This window comes from Ovis canadensis, chromosome 4 (assembly GCF_042477335.2).
Source record: "Ovis canadensis isolate MfBH-ARS-UI-01 breed Bighorn chromosome 4, ARS-UI_OviCan_v2, whole genome shotgun sequence".
Taxonomy (NCBI): domain Eukaryota; kingdom Metazoa; phylum Chordata; class Mammalia; order Artiodactyla; family Bovidae; genus Ovis; species Ovis canadensis.
The window spans coordinates 24,142,071-24,159,387 of record NC_091248.1 but is presented as its reverse complement, the minus strand read 5'-3'; the positions used below and the strand labels follow the sequence as shown (position 1 = coordinate 24,159,387).

Genomic DNA, 17,317 nt, shown 5'->3' with positions numbered 1-17,317 from the left:
CTGCTTAAACTCATCCTTTGAAAATCTATATTTTAGACAAATATATGAAAATTTTATTACTTTTGTTTATATACGTATCTCAGTACTTTAAAATAAAATCGTCACTGAGACATTTGCATTTATGCAAATTTCACTTACTACTTATGACTGTACTTTTTATGACCCTATTTTAAGAAGTAAGATACAGTTTATCTTTATCTTACAGTTTAACAGTTATGTTTCACTGTTTCCTTTCCCATCTGTCATTGTCAACTACTTAGGGTTTTCCCCCTTTCTTCTCATGAAATTGTTTAATTTATACTTAAATATTATACTAGTTAGCAAAATAAACTACTTATTGTGTAAGACAATATCTTTTTTTTTTTTTTTTTAACCAGCAAGGCTTTACGATCTTGGGTGATCAAGAATCCCTGGTTCAATTACACACTCTTGTAAGTATTATCGGATTAAATAAAAAGTGTTCTTTCTACTGGCTATCAGTTGATGTTCTTTTTTGAAAATTAGGTAAAGGTAACATATTCTTGTAATGACAAAATTATAGAGATGAAAAACAAGCAAATTAGTAGTTGCTGGGAGTTAGGGCTTTATGAGCGCGTGTGTATATGTGTGTGTGTTACCATAAAGGGATAGTACAGTAGTTTAATGATGAGATAGTTCCACACCTTGTGGTGCTGGTTACCTGGATCTGCACACAGGTTTGTGTCACAGGTCTATGACATAGCATTACATATATACACGCTATACCAATGTCACATACTGGTTTGGGTATTCTACTTTAAATATGTAAAATGGGGGCAAACTGTGTATAGGGTACACAGGACCTCTGATCCTTTGCAATTTCCTGTGAATCTACAATTATTTCAAAGTAAAAATATTTTTTAAAGAACCCACAAACTGTGTGTGGATGGCAATGGGAAAAGTTAGTTTTAAAAGCAAAAAAAAAAAAAAAAGTAAAGATAATAATCTTTATTTTTCTTTATAATACGTATTATCAGAGCAAACATCTCTGTATCTCTCTACCTGTAATATATCACATGATACAAGCAGTGGAAGCAAATAACACATGGTTTTAAATTATCCCCAGGCCAGCCTTTTTTGTTATATTTATTGTACTCGCCTGCTGTGGGAAACTCCGCCGCCAGGTGCCTGCGAATTACATTCTCCTGGGATTATTTGTAAGTAAACCTCTTTAGCATCCGTTGTCATTCACCTCTGAAATATATTTTCATCTCATTATTCCTTTTTTTGTGGAAAAAATCTTCCTATGGAATAAGAAGATAGAAATTATTTGTGAGACATTCTCTTGGATGAATTTTGAAGTCAACTTACATATGAGGTGGAATCCACACCTTTTAACAAGCTAGAGAATTTGGAGACCTTCGGCTACTCCTTTGGGCTGGCAAACTTGCCTCTGAGAGGCCTGCTCCTGAGTCTCCCAAGACAGTTAACCCGACTGTCCTCTGTCAGGCACAACAAACTCATTTTGCTATGGAGAGTGAGTTCCACATTTAGTTCACAAATTGTGTGCAAGAAATGTAACTTTCTCTGTAAAATTCATTTTACTTCTATTTCAACGTCTCCTGACTGTGTTGTAATTGAGGTTTCTGTTCTGTCAATGTTTATACCAGTTGGGCCAACACTCTTACCTCCTGGAGGCAGTGAACTCACTGACAATAAGCATTTGCTCCTCTTAGGAAAACGCAGAGGAAATCTCACTGTGGTTCAATGAGTGGGAAAGAAAGTCAGATTCTATGCAATTGCTCCCACGAACTGCTGACCACCCTTCCATGAGAAGATTTACTCACCAATTCATTTGTTTCTCACCTGGTTCCATATCAGTGTTGAGGTAGCTTATAAAAATACACACAACCTAAGAAGATGAGTTGGTAGGGAAATCTGATGGCAGGAAAAATAAGGAAAGGCAAAATGAAGCCAGGGGTGAGATTAGCGCACAAAATGCCTAGTCCCAAACGTTTGATCAGCCTAGATTTGGATCTGCGCCTCCTGGTGGTCAATGTGAGCAAGGACGCATGGGCAATGGTGAGTTTCTCAGCACTCTGAGAATCTTGCATCTTGCATCCTGAAAATCTGAGGATCTTGCATTGTCTAATGTGAATTACATGTTGGGAAGAATAACTTCCTCATGCCACTGGAGAAGACAGAGCATCAGGCCAGCTGGGAATGTCCTCAGGCCCTGCAGCCCTGCCAACTGCAGTTCTCAGTGGCCTGCTGGTCAGTCCTGGAGCCCGACTGTGGGCCTCGGCATACCATCACTGCCTTCTTGGTCTCATCCTCTGGCTTGACTGCTTCTGGTTCTCAGCTCCTCCCTCTCTCCCACGCCGCCCCATCCCTGGTTCATTTGGACCAAGGGAACCCTCGGACCCTATACAGCCCCCACACTGCCCCAGTGCAGCCCGCTTCAGAGCTGAGGATTGGCACCTGCCAGTGCAGCTGCCTGCTCTGTTGGTAAGTGTCCTCCAGCCCCACCCCCAGGTATTGAGGTCTCAACAGTCCTCCCACATCTGAGGTTTGACGCATTTTGTTCTCATCCAAGCACTATGGGAAAGGTCAGTACTGAAACAGTTGCTGAGGTGTTAATAGAAATAGCATGTCCTGCTCTGATAAAATGGTAAGATTTGTGTGGATGGTCCCATTTGATTAATGACAGTATGGTCTACAGATAAAGCTTATAACTTGGTTTCTACATTTCTTAATTAATAACATTCAGTTTAACTCACTGAAAATGTTGAAAGTTACTAAGAACTTTTTACTCATATGAGAATTTTTTCTGGTCAGTCTTAGGGAGAACATTAAGAAAATGTTTATTTCCATTATTTCCATGTGGCATAGCCTATAGCTTTGTGCACTAAGATCATGAATATTCCTGCTAGTTCCCCTCTAACCTGCTCTAACACATACCTCAAACCAACTCTTCTGGCTTTGGCGCCTTGGGAAGCCGGCTTCTGATTAATTGTGAATTTTGTTTTTAGACAGTTCTTCAAGGTTTGCTGCTAGGAACCGTGTCAGTGTAAGTCTTCGATGCACGTTTTTTCATTTGTGTGTGCATGCTTTTCTTCTAACGTTGACGTGAACAATAATCACAGTCTCTGGTTTCAGTTTCTATAACGCCGAGGAAGTGTTATGGGCAACAGGAGCAACAGCTCTGGTGACGCTATCACTCAGTTTATTCGCTCTTCAAACGAAAGTACGTATTTTTGAAGCCGCTTTCTGTCACAGGCAGCGTGTGACTATCTTCCTCTGCCCCTCCTGACCCATTCTTCTTCCTCCTCCCCCTGGCTGGCTGCTTCCTGGGGGCCTCACCTCCACCGAGCACTCGTCTTCTGCCTTCTGGCTTTCCTAGTGACCGTGCTAAAAACGTAAGAGGGGCTTCCCTGGAGGCCCAGTGGTTAAGACTTTGCCTTCTCGCGCAGGGGGTGTGGGTTCCATCTCTGGTCAGGGAGCTGGGATCTCACATGCCTCGCATACAAAAGAGAAAACATAAAGCAGAAGCAATGCTGTAACAAAATTCAATAAAGACTTACAAAGATGGTCCGCGTCAGAAAAAATTTTAAGTAAAAGGAAACAGGTAAAATTAATTTTAATGATATATTTCATTTAACCCAATATATATGAAGGGTTATTATTTCAACATATAATCAGTATAACAAAAGTAGTCATTTTATACTCTTTTTTCTTTTTCAAACTAAAATTCAAATCCAGTGTGTATTTCCTACTTGCAGCCATCTCAGTTTGAAGTAGCTCTATTTCCAGTGCTTATTAGCATGTATATGGAAAGCACAGCTCTAGACGAATTTTCTTGGCAGACATCAGAGTCACCTGGAGAGCTGGTGAAACACAGACTGCTGAGCCCCACGCCTGGCATTGTGAAGACAAGGTCGGGGCTGGGGGTCAGTAACGTTCACTTCCCAGGCGCTGCCGATGCTTCCAGCCCAAGAACCAGCCTCGGTGACCTGGTACTTTATTCTCTTGGTGTGCTGAAGGCAGGGAGTGACATAGGGAGACAGAGGAATTAGGAAAACACACTTGCAAGAAAACACATTGGATTTGAGGATCTTCTTTTGCTTCCTAATCCAATTTTTTTCAGGTCAGAAGATGCATATTCCCCTTTCTTTTAAAAATGCTAATCTTCTTTAAGCTGATTTGGTTACTGATTTATATAAAAGCACATTAATAAATTTTAGGTTTACAAAAGGATCATTAATTTTTGAAAGCTTAGTATATATATTTCTACTGAAATGTATACACTAAATTTGATACATACAAATGTGAAAAAGGTACCCAGTTAACATCTTCGTCCACTGAATGCCATTAATGTATTCTATGCACATGCTTTTAAAAATATGAATGATTATGATCCTACTATACTTACAAATTTACATCCTACTTATTCAGTGTACATTTTGTATTACAGAAAATTTTATAAAGATATACACACAAATAGAATATTTTAATGAACCCCCATGTGCCAATTACCTAGTTTCAAAAATTGCAAATTTGTGGCTCCTGTTATTTCATCCATACCTTACATCTTCTCTCCCCTGAAGAAGCACAATACCTTTTATGTAGCATTTTTCAGTGTGTAGGGCTAATGAATTTCCACGGTTCTTCGGATTAGCCAGGGTACATTGGTAGCAAATGGGCCAGTTTGTCTAGGGGCTATGAGATACATCTCTAAACACCCTGAAGTTCCTATGGATGAAAATTGAATCGTTTTTGTGTTTTTTATGTTTCCTCAGTGGGATTTCACTTTGCTAAATGGAATGCTGTTTGTTTTACTCTTCGTACTTATCATCTATGGAATTATCTTAATCTTCATTCGATCATATGTAAGTGGGCCCTCCTTTGAAACCCTCAGAGGACTGGCAGAATATCAGGTGAAGTGCTGGTTGTGTGGTTGGTCTAGAAGCAGACACCAGATGGGTGAAACTTGCAAAGACCCTGGTGGGAGAGAGGTCTGTGACAGAATAGCGTGGGGTGACAAGGGCTGTAAGAGCTGTCAGAACACGACAGCACACGTGAGCCCAGGTGGAGGACAGGGAAGTAAGAAGGGAGCTCGCTGGATGTCGTGCCTTCTAAGGAGGCTTTGGCAAGCCCACCAGGGGGTCCTGGGTCTCCCAGGAAGGCTCTGCTGCCCTTCCAGTGACTGACAGGGGTAAAGCATGATCCAGGAAGGAAACTGCAGTGGGTCGCACTGCACGGCCACCAGGGCCCTGGTCAGTTACTTGCCCCTCCCCATAGCTGGAGGTCTCCAAGGTCGCCTGCCACACCAGTGTGGTGGGGGGACCACTGACAGGAGGTCTGGGTGTGAAGACTGAGCTCCGAGCTGAGAGAACAGCTGTTCTCCCCTAAGAGGATCATGGAGGTGGCCAACCGTGGCCAACCCACAGGGCAGATCAGATTCCAACTTCCCTACATGGTGCTGCTTGTCTGAAGTAACGAGGGTGCAGAGATGGGCAAGCCTGCATGGGCTTGCTTTTCTGACAGCAGCAGCCTAGAGGAAGCTCCTCGGTTTCCAATGCCAGCTTTCTTCCTTCCATTCTTTTTTTTTTTTTTGCTTTAATATTTTATTGCCTTCTTACTAGATATCATACACAGGCCTATATGTTTTTCTCAAAGTCATCAAAGTTAATTCTCACAACATTCCTGAAATGTACATATCTCATCTAATCTTATAGAAAAAAAAACAGGCTCAGATAAATTAAAGAATTCACACTCCACACTGCACCCAGGGAGTAGACGGTAGGACTGGGGTTAGAGCTAGGTCTGTGTGATCTGGTGGTCACACTCTTTCCACCACGCACACTGTCCGTGGACTGAGTCCAGTGTGCAAGTGGACAGGCAGAATGAGAAGGTCTGGCCCCACATCTGGTAGGGGCCTAGACTGGCCCCTGTATGGAGACCTTACTGGAAGCCAGGCTCACAGAGGACTGGCCTGGGGCTTGTGACCATCCGTCTAAAGCCCCAAGGCCAACTTGGTCCTGCTGCTGAATTAAAGAGTTTCTGTGGCAACAAGTGGCGTTGCCAAATGGACTTCAGACACAGAATCAGTATTTCTGCCTGGATTTTGGAGATAAACTCAAAGACATCATAGATATGTCTTTAAAGACCATAGTTCTCCATTTATTGTTCCTGACGGTGGCACAGATACTGTAGTACTAATACACATATTTATGTGGTGGGTGGGTTCCTTACATCTTTACCATGCCACTCAGGAGCAGTTAAGAAACTGTATTTCCTACTAGATACAGGAACCCTAGTTTCCATTCTAAATTTCCTATCACAAATACCAATAATATATGATCTTAAGTATATGAGTAAATGGACGTTGGACAGCTAAGCACGCATGCCTGTTAGGCCCTGGCAGATGTGAACCCTTCAGGCTGCAGTTGCCAGCTGTCCCCTCACACCCAGCTCAGTATGAGAACAGGGGACCTCACGCAGTGTATTCCTGGCCCCTGGTTTCACTGTTTCCTCAAGAACCTTCTCTGGGTAGCAGAGGTTCCCCATCTCTCATCCTGAGGAGTGAATGCCATTGTTTCTCAGATGAGGTACACCACTTCCTTATTCTCTTCTCCAGTATTCAGATCAATTTGTCACATATGCTGATCAGGGCTGTTTTGGTGGCAGGGAACACATACCACTCAGATTGTCTCAAGGCAAAGGCCCAGATACTCTCCTAGGTGGGAAGAAGAGCCAGAATTCACAGAAATGGAAACCCCACCGCCCTTTCTTGATCATCTCGGCTTGTAAAGCACCAGCTAACCCAGCACTGACTAATCACACAATGGCTGCCTGGATCCCTCTATCATGAGAACTGATTTATACCTGGCCCAGAGGATCTCTTTGATCCTGGTCGTGTAAGAGGTTCCTGGTCAGTCAAGAGATTCACGCTGTTGGAGTGGCATCTCCCACCTCTTGTCAATCAGCTCTAGCACGGCTGTGTGAGGGTCACAATATTCCCTGAGCTGAGGGGAGGGCACTTTTTCTAGAAGAGCTGTGTGGATGGGGCAAAAAAGGAAACATACTCAGTATATCCCATTTGCCTTACTATGCATGAGATGTTTAGTACTTGCTCGATGACCCTTACTTGATATATATAACGGGTAGTTTTTAACCTCCTTGCTGAATGGAATTGAGTTGATACTATTGACCAACTATGTTCAAGACAAATTAATTTCCCCACAGCTTTGACTTTCTAAGCATCTTATCTAACAGCAGTGACCTAAGTGACCCCCTGTGTTGTTCCCAGTCTTGCTCTTAACACATCGTTGTATCCTTTCTTTTTGCAGTGGTTGCACCTATTGTATGCCGGACTTGGAACTGTGATCTTCTCACTCGTACGTGCATCTCCCCCTTTCTTTGATAAAGAATATGAATGTGCATTGACAGGGCCTTAAGACCTCTCCTGGGCCTGGAGTCAAGCGGAGTCAGTGATTCACTGGAAAGCCCTCCCGCTGACTTGCTCCTTCTTTCTTCTCATCCTCTTCCTTCTCCTTTTTACTTTTTATAAAGACAGTTCTTCTTAGAGTAGCTTTACGTTCACAGTAAAACTGAAAGGAAGATAGAGATTTCCCAGCCTCCATACAGGCATCACCATCCCCAATGTCAATATCTGCCACCGAAGTGTAACATTTACTACAGTCGATGAATGAACGAACATTAACATACCACAGTCACCCACATTAGGGTTCACTCTTTGGTGTTCTGCATTCTACGGGTTTGGACAAATGTATAATGATATGTACCCATCATTGTAACACCATACAGAGTATTTTCACTGCTCTAAAAATCCTCTTTGCTCCTCCAAGCTGATCCCCAACCCATGGCAATCACTAATCAGGTTATCTTACTGTTTCCAAGTTTTGCCTTTTTCAGAATGTCCCACAGTAGGAATCATATGGCATGAAGCCTTTTCGGATTGACTTCTTTTACTTAGCACCTGCTCTTAAAATTCCTCCATGTCTTCTCACGGCTTGGTAGCTCATCTCTTTTTAATGTTGAATAATATTCCACCCTCTGGATGTACCACAATTAATTTATTCATTCATCTACTGAGGGGCATCTTGTTTGCTTTCAAATTTTGGCAGTTATGGATAAAGTTACTACAAACATCCATGTGTATGCTTTTGTGTGGACAGATGATTTCAGCTCCTTTGGGGAGATTCCAAGGAGCACATTTACTGGACCATACAGTAAGAGTAAGTTCAGTTCTGTAAGACAGTATTCCAAAGTGGTTGTAATATTTGCATTCCCCACTAGCAGTATACGAGAGTTCCTATTGCTTCATGTCCTCATCAGCATGTGAGGTTATCAGTATTTCAGATTTTGGCCATTCTAATAGGTGCATAGTGGTACCTTAATTTAATTTGCACTTTCCTGTTGACATAAGATGTAGAGCATCTTTTCATATGCTTATTTGCCATCTATATATCTTCTTTGGTGAGGTGTCTATTAAGTTCTTTGGCTCACTTTGTAATCAAGTTGTTTGTTTTCTTACTGTTGAGTTTTAAGAGTTCTTGGTATATTTAGGGTACCAGTCCTTTATGTTTCTCTTACAAATAATTTCTCTCAGTTTGTAGCTAGTACTATCATTCTCTTCACATTCTCTTTCACAGAGCAGAAAATATTAATTTTAATGAAGTCTAATTTATCCATTACTTCTTTAATGGATAATACTTTTGGTGTCATATTTAAGAAACCATCACCACACCAAAGGTCATCTAGATTCCCTCCTATGCTACCTCTTAGGAGTTATATGTTTTACATATAAGTCTATCATTCATTATTTTTTAAAATTTATTTTATTTTTTTGACCATGCTGTGTGGTATGCAGGATCTGGAGCAGGGATTGATTCTGAGCCTCCTGCAGTGGAAGCACAGAGTTGTAACCATCGGACTGCCAGGGAAGTCCCTGTTATGAGCTATTTTGTGAAAGGTGTAAGGTCTGTGTCTAGATCTTTTTTTTTTTTTTTGGCATGTGGATGCTCAGTTGTTTCAGCACCATCTGTTGAAGAGCTGAATATTGCCTTTGCTCTTCATTCTTTTCTGCTGATCTATGTATTCATTAAGTCTTTTTGCCAAGACCATACCATCTTGATTACAACTTTATAGTAAATGTTGTTGTCTGGTAGCATCAGTCCTCCAACTTTATTCTTCTCCTCCAGTAGCATGTTGGTTATTCTGGGTCTTTTGTCTCTCCATATCAGTTTTAGCAGGGGTCTGTCAATATCCATAGAATAACTTGCTAGGGTTTTGATTGGGGTTGTGTTGAATCTATAGATGAAGTTGGAACAACTGATATTTGACAATATTGAGTCTTTCTATCCACGAACATGGAATGTCTCTCCATGTATTTAGTTCTTCCCTAATCTCATTCATCAGAGCTTTATAGTTTTTCTCATGCAGTTCTTGTACATATTTGGTTAGATTTATATCTAAGTATTTAAATTTTTTATGGATGCTAGTGGAAATGGTTTTATGTTTTTGATCTCCAGTTTCACTTATTCACTGCCGGCATAGAGGAAACCAATTGACTGTTGTATAGTAACTTTGTATCCTACAACCTTACTATGATTGTTCATTGAACCCCTAAATGTTCCTGGGGCTTCAAATCTTAATCAGGGCTTCCCTGTGAGCTGGCTGTCTCTGGCATGGTGTCCTGAGTCCTCTTTCCCTGGGGCTGGGGGGCAGACAGCTTGATCCCGGCTCACTTTACTCTCCCACTTCCCTGTCTGCCTTCAAACACATACCCTCAGCAGGGAGGTGCACTCTGCGCTGCTCACTACCAACACATGAGATGATTAGGAGTCAGTATCTCTTTTATAAGAAGAAATGAGATAAAGTCAGCAGTTCTTGGAGGGGAGGGAGAAAGAACAGCACTTTTCCATAGAAGTTAGGACTCCAGGGTGACAGATGGAGGCTAGGGGCAAGGCTGGAAGCTCAGCTGCTGGGGGCCTTTTTTAAAGAATGACCAACTGTCCTGGTTTGCCTGGGACTGAGGGGTTACTGAAGACACATGAAGTCCCTGGGCAAACTGGAGTGGTTGGTTCATTCTAGCTTTTTCTGCACAAAGTTGCTGGAATCAGACATTGGGAGGGGGAGGATAAGTGGGATGGGACTCAATGGTCCAGGTGAGGGAGCTGCCTTGGCAACCCCCAGCCTCGGGTTTGACTCCTTTCTCTACCACTTGCCACAGAGTGATCTTCCCTTCTTGGAGGCTCTGTTAATCTCACCTGCCTCAACTAGGTCATTCCCATTTTATATGAGATGATGTCTATCCTGAATGGATAAGAGGCTACCTAGAAGGTGCCCAATTCTTCCTTTTCCTCCTGTTCTTTTTTCCTCCTCCCGTCTTCGTTCTTAGAAGCCTGAATGGGAACCAGGACCCAGGGAGAGCTGATAACCTGAACTACTTGGGATGGGTTTCACTGTAGTGGATGTTCTAAAACGGCTTATTTTCAAGAATCTTGAAAACCCCAAGAACTCGCTGTAGTGCCAAGGTTGCCCCACTGCCCCACGGCACTGGACTCTGAGTCCGCGGTCTGGACAGAAAGGCCCGAGGAGCTGCTTGTGTTCCCTTCCTCCCTCTAGCGCACTTGCGCTGCCCACGTTTGCTCACTTTGCAACAAACACAAGGGTGAGAGGGCTCTCCGACTTTCTTCTTGATGTTTAAGAAGCTTGTAATTTTACCTACCACAGCTGAGCTAAAACGTTTAATTGGGGGTTATTTAACCATACATAAATCTTCTCCTCATTCTATTTTGGAAATACTGACACCATCACAAAGCCATCTCCAATGTCAAGCTTTGAAAAATGCTATCACCCAAAGGAGAGTCCAGAACTACTGCTGTGGGTAATATAAGGGTCAGGGGAACCATCTCTCTCTTCCTTCTTTGTTTTCAGTGAGAACCTGCTGGAAAGTCACAAACACAGGGCATTTTTTAGTTTCTCTCTGTGTCCAATTAGCCCACCTGGTCCACGTCACTGACCAGAGGCACAGAGGTTTCTAGACTTGGAAGGAAAGGAGGGCTCACAGATTTGGTCCCACTGGCTTCAGGAGAGTGAAGCACTTGCTTTAATAGATAGAGCACCAACCTGGGGAGATTGTGAATGATTGAGGCTGTAAGAATAACATCTCTAGCTACAAATTTACTTTTAGTGACATATTTACTGATGGTAAGATACTTTCCAGATAATCTCAGGACACTTCTTTGATCAAAATGTACAATTTAAGTAGCTGATTCTTCTTTCTTTTCTTTAAGTACTTGGTGATGGATGTGCAGCTGATGGTGGGAGGGCGCCACCATCATTCTGACCTGGACCCTGAAGAGTATGTTTTTGCTGCCCTGAACATCTACATGGACATAATCAACCTTTTTCTTTTTATTTTGCAACTGATTGGAATGGGACGGTAGGCACATGGGCAAGGCTGGCTCATGCTGAAGAGAGGGAAGGAGGGACGGCTGTGAAGACTGCAGAGGTTACCACTCCATAAGCCCCTCTATTTTAAAAAATAATTTTAAAAATACTTTTTTTTCTTGTCAAATGAAAGCAAGCATTCGGTAGACAGTAGCTATAGCTGTTATATATATATTTTAGTCCCACTGTTACATTACAAAACTTTCTGGTGGACATTTTCTGATTTTTATAAATTTAAAAGATGAGTACATAACTACATACGTACAAACATTTGTAAGATGCTCATTACTTTGTTGAAGTCTTCCAGGTATTACTTAAAACTGCAAACAATGTCCATCTACATGAATAAAACTGATTATAGAAACCTATATTTACTCCATTCTCTTCTCTTGATGTGGACATTTGGTGGGAATATTTTGCCATCTGACTTAAGAGTAAGATGAACCAAAGAATTCTGCCTTTCTCTTGGATTCAAGTCAGACTGGAGAAATAAATTCTATCTTGAGAGATCTCTTTGTTTCTATCTCAAACAAATATCTGTTTCCTCCCAGGCCAACCTTTGAGGTCTGAACTACTTCAATGTCTGGCAGGAAGATAATCAGGGGCCATTTCTAGCATGGATGGATTGTGCAGGGGATAGGATGGGGAAATCAGATGACATCTTCTAGTCTCTCTAGATTTATCATGGAGCTTTATTTCCAGATTTAACTGAACATACAGATCTCAGGTAAGACACATGGACTTAAGTAACAAGCACTATAGTACATATACCCACCTGAATTTGATTACCTGTTCCAAATTAGCCATATCTCCACTCTTGTGGTAGAATTTCTTTATAGTGTTTGTGCTCTCTTATTACCAGCAAAGTCCTGAAGATTGATGTAACCTCTGAAATGTGAGCAAGTAGCAGAGAAAGGGACTTTACAGCCACCCAGAAAAAAAAAAATAAATCTAGGGCCCTATAAAGCTCCTGGGTGGGGTTGTCTCAACAAATATCACCAGGTGCACATATACCTGCCAAAGTCATGGGGAACTACTTCCATATGAGAAAGCAAATTCCCCTGAGAAGCTTGAGGTTTGCATATTCTTCTGGCATCAAGACAACCTTCCTGCATATTATAGGGACACCTGGTCAATTTATCTCTTCTTTGACATTTCTGCTGTCCCCACACCACGTTAGGCATTTCTGTTGCCTCAGCAATGTTCCCAACACAGTCCACTCTGAGTCTACTGTACGTGCCATCACATGGAAGTCTATTATTATATTGTATTTAGATTGATAGTCGCTTAGTCGTGTCTGACTCATTGTGACCTCATGGACTGTAGCCTGCCAGGCTCCTGTGTCCATGGGGATTTTCCAGGCAAGAATACTGGAGTGGGTTGCCGTGCCCTCCTGCAGGGGAGCTTCCCAATCCAGGGATCAAACCTAGGTCTCCTGTATTGCAGGCGGATTCTTTACCATCTGAGCCACCAGGGAAGCCCCTGGTGGTGAGTCAGTTAAAAGAGATTCTAACACTTCTATGACAAACTTCTGACTTCTGCATTTAATAAGGACTCTGAGCAAGACATACCTTTTAGGGTCAGTCTATGAAATGAGTAGATTACTTTGTTCTTAGTGATAGAAATTCATCTTTTGAGAAGACAGTCCATGATTTGAAAATTTGTCAGGAGTGGTCCCAAATCCCGTGATAGGTAGCACATCTGTAAATCAACCCAAGGTGTCCAGAATGGGGCAATGGAAGCTTAAAGAAAAAGAATCCATAGAAAACTTTAGGTTATATTTTCATAATGTCCACAAATGCTGGGCCTATAATTTAGTTTTAACTTTTGTTCTTTGTGTTATCCCAAATGGGTATTCCCTCATTTAGCTTCAGGCATGGTTTGCTGAGCAAGTCTATCATACACAAATGGACCCGGGTGAAACTACTCATGTTAAAGGCTAGTATGCTGTTAGCCACGGCACTTCTCACGTTGGTATGTCACCTAAAGAATATCAATGGCCAAAATGCCGTGCCATGCATTTGACACAAATGTTGGCAGTTTTGGTATCTTTCGCTTAATCAAAGTCCTTGAAACGAATCAACTGCTGAAAATGTAAAATCAATGGTTTGCAAGTTGTAGGACTTTGATAACTCATAATGCACTAAAGTAATGTTTATCTGATTGTTGCGCTAAAGCAGGGGTCAGGAAATGTACAACACACGCCAAATTTAGCATGTTACCTTTTAGATTTTTAAAATTTTATTTTGAATTAATTCTAGATTTACAGGAAGTTGCAAAGTTACTTCAGAGAGTGTACTCTTGCCCCCTAGTGGTTATCTCTTACATAGTGTACAATACCAAAACAAGCGACCTGACACTGGGTGTGGTACCTATGTATAGCTGTCGCTTTATCACATGTAAACTCGTGTAGCCCCTATGGTAACCAAGATGCAGACTGTTCCAGCACCACAGAGGCCCTCTTTCTATCCCTTAGCGTCACACACCCACCCCGCTTCCCCTCCAACATCCGTGACTCGTGGTAACCACCTGTCATTTAAAAATGTTAAATGGATGAAGCCATACAGTGTGTGACATTTTGAGATGATTTTAACTCAGAGGAACGCTCCTGAGACCCATTCCAGTTATTACAAGCTGTGTCACCAGTTCACCCCTTAAATATTCCATTTACTGCAGTAAAGCATGCCGTTACTACATGGCATTCTGGTGGACTTCAGTGTTTGGCAGAAAGCTGCTATGAACAATTGTGCACAGGTTTTGTGGACCTAAATGTTTACCTCTCTTGTCATCAATGTCCAACAGTTGATGCTTGTCATATGGTTAGTGTAGTCGGTTTTTAGCAAAACGATTCAGCTATTTCCCAGGAGGCTGTGCTCTTTTACATTCCCACAGGCAGTGTATGAGTGATCCAGCTGCATCCTTGGCAGCATTTGGTGTTGATGCTACTAATCATTCCAGTCATCCTGATAGGTGTGTAGTGTGCCTTGTGTTAATCCCTCAGTTGTGTCTGACTCTGCGACCCTGTAGACTGTAGCTCGGCAGGCTCCTCTGTCCATGGAGTTCTCCAGGCAAGAATACTGGAGTGGGTTGCCATTTCCTTCTCCAGTAGTGTACCTTACTATGGTTTCAACATGCATTTCGTACTCGGTAGCAATGTTAACGTTTTTTTCAGGTGCTTATTTGAGAGCCATACGTCTTCTTTGGTGAAATGTCTTTTTTCCATTTTATATTGGATTGTCTATCTTTTTACTGTTTAGAGAGTTCTTTATATATTCTAGATAGGTGGTTCACAAACATTTTCTCCCAGTCTGTAGCTTGACTTTTCATCTTCTTCATAAGGTCTTTTGCAGAACAAAGCTTTAAATTTTGATTAAGTCCAATTTATAAATTTTTCCTTTTATGGATCACGCTTTTGGTACCAAGTGTAAGATCCTTTGCTTAATCTAGAACATAAAGATACTCTGTTATTTTTCTCTGAAGTTTTCATAAGTTTTATATTATCTGTGACCTAGTTCAAGTTTTGTATCGTGTGCAGTTCAGCGGTTCATATTTTGGCCTGCCTTATTTAGTACCACTGTCCCTCCTCAGTTGTAGCATTGCTGTATATTTGTCAAAACCAGTTGATGATATGGGAAGGAGGCTATTTTTGATTCTCTGTTCTATCAATGTATGTCTTTCCCTCCATCAGTCTCAGTTTTGATTATTGTAGTTTTGAAAACAGGTGGAATGACTTTCCCCACTTTTTCTTTTTCAAAATAGTTTTAGTTGTTTCACTTCCTTTGCCTTGCCATACTTTTAGAATACTTCACAATTTCAGAATTATTTACAGCTATAGGAATATATTGCTGGGCTTTCCTAAAGTTGCTAATAAACAACTGAACCAAACCCAGGCATTCCGTGGACTGAGACCCCTGACGAAGCCAGTGGCTTTTCTTTAGGAAATGAAGATATACACAAAATATCCCCCCAAAGATAGCTACTGATTTTTCATGTAGTCAGAATACTTGTTGCAGCAGTCAGGCTGGCTATGCTCCGTAACTTACCATTTGTTTGACTTGCAAGGCCTGTTGGGTCCATGTTGATTGCCAGGCAACCCACCCCAAAGTGGAGATGTTACATCAGTGACTCCCAAGGCCTCCAGGGGTCAGGCATTCAGTTTCAAGAGGAGCCTAGGAGCAAATTGGAGTACTGGGTGGCTGTGTCAGGCAGGCTGCAATGTTATGCTGGGAAATGGCTTGAATACTTGGGCTGCTACCAAGTCTTTAACAAAAGGAGTGATTTCACTTTCTCTTGTTGGATTCTGTATTGTTTCAGCTGGACCACAGGAGAGGGGACAAAGAAGCAAAATGGGGAGGGACTCAGGCCCCATTCTCACCTTGATGCAGGTGTAGTTCAGTCACACAGTTGTGTCCGACTCTTTATGACCCCATGAATCGCAGCACACCAGGCCTCCCTGTCCATCAGCAACTCCAGGAATTTACCCAAACTCATATCCATCAAGTCGCTGATGCCATCCAGCTATCTCATCCCCTGTTGCCCCCTTCTCCTCCTGCCCTCAATCCCTCCCAGCATCAGACAGAGTCTTTTCCAGTGAGTCAACTCTTCACATGAGGTGGACAAAATATTGGAGTTTCAGCTTCAACATCAGTCCTTCCAATGAACACCCAGGACTGATCTCCTTTAGGATGGACTGGTTGGATCTCCTTGCAGTCCAAGGGACTCTCAAGAGTCTTCTCCAACACCACAGTTTAAAAGCATCAATTCTTTTGCGCTCAGCTTTCTTCACAGTCCAACTCTCACATCCATACATGACTACTGGAAAAACTATAGCCTTGATGAGACAGACCACTGTTGGCAAAGTAATGTCTCTGCTTTTTAATATTCTGTCTAGGTTGGTCATAACTTTCCTTCCAAGCAGTGTCTTTTAATTTTATGACTGCAATCACCATCTGCAGTGATTTTGGAGCCCAAAAAAATAAAGTCTGACACTGTTTCCACTGTTTCCCCATCTATTTCCCATGAAGTGATGGGACCAGATGCCATGATCTTCATTTTCTGAATGTTGAGCTTTAAGCCAACTTTTTTCACTCTCCTCTTTCACTTTCTTCAAGAGGCTTTTTAGTTCCTCTTCACTTTCTGCCATAAAGGTCGTGTCATCTGCATATCTGAGGTTATTGATATTTCTCCCGAAAGTCTTGATTCCAGCTTGTGCTTCTTCCAGCTCAGCGTTTCTCATGATGTACTCTGCATAGAAGTTAAATAAGCAGGGTGACAATATACAGCCTTGACATACTCCTTTTCCTATTTGGAACCAGTCTGTTGTTCCATGTCCAGTTCTAACTGTTGCTTCCTGACCTTCATATAGGTTTCTCAAGAGGAAGGTTAGGTGGTCTGGTATTCCTATCTCTTTCAGAATTTTCCAGTTTATTGTGATCCACACAGTCAAAGGCTTTGGCATAGTCAATAAAGCAGAAGTAGATGTTTTTCTGGAACTCTCTTGCTTTTTCCATGATCCAGCGGATGTTGGCAATTTGATCTCTGGTTCCTCTGCCTTTTCTAAAACCAGCTTGAACATCTGGAAGTTCACAGTTCACGTAATGCTGAAGCCTGGCTTGGAGAATTTTGAGCATTACTTTGCTAGTGTGTGAGATGAGTGCAATTGTGCGGTAGTTTGAGCATTCTTTGGCATTGCCTTTCTTTGGGATTGGAATGAAAACTGACCTTTTCCAGTCCTGCGGCCATTGCTGACTTTTCCAAATTTGCTGGCATATTGAGTGCAGCACTTTCACAGCATCATCTTCCAGGATTTGAAGCAGCTCAACTGGAATTCCATCACCTCCACTAGCTTTGTTCATAGTGATGCCTTCTAAGGCCCACT

General features: G+C 42.0%; 1 protein-coding gene and 1 long non-coding RNA gene across 18 annotated transcripts in view; one reads left to right on the top strand and one right to left on the bottom strand.

Moving 5' to 3' along the window:
- The window catches only part of LOC138439109 (protein lifeguard 2-like), a 30,856-nt gene extending 19,049 nt beyond the window's left edge, over positions 1-11,807 (top strand). For 6 of the 17 annotated variants that reach the window (XM_069587377.1, XM_069587378.1, XM_069587375.1 and 3 more), the window contains 7 exons: positions 378-431; positions 1,085-1,175; positions 2,991-3,028; positions 3,118-3,205; positions 4,758-4,847; positions 7,311-7,358; positions 11,283-11,807. In XM_069587377.1, coding sequence (XP_069443478.1) covers positions 378-431; positions 1,085-1,175; positions 2,991-3,028; positions 3,118-3,205; positions 4,758-4,847; positions 7,311-7,358; positions 11,283-11,435 — 562 coding nt within the window. In that variant the 3' untranslated portion in view covers positions 11,436-11,807. Of the gene's footprint in view, positions 1-377; positions 432-1,084; positions 1,176-2,990; positions 3,029-3,117; positions 3,206-4,757; positions 4,896-7,310; positions 7,359-11,282 lie in introns of all 17 variants that reach the window. The other 11 variants (XM_069587383.1, XM_069587384.1, XM_069587382.1 and 8 more) reach the window with 4 other exon arrangements.
- On the bottom strand, positions 272-14,547 carry LOC138439112 (uncharacterized). The gene is made up of 6 exons (XR_011256575.1): positions 14,217-14,547; positions 13,011-13,181; positions 12,215-12,327; positions 6,847-7,015; positions 2,920-3,995; positions 272-1,262 (listed from the first exon to the last, which is right to left on the bottom strand). It is a non-coding gene; the product is annotated as an uncharacterized lncRNA (long non-coding RNA).
- Positions 14,548-17,317: the final 2,770 nt, after the last annotated feature.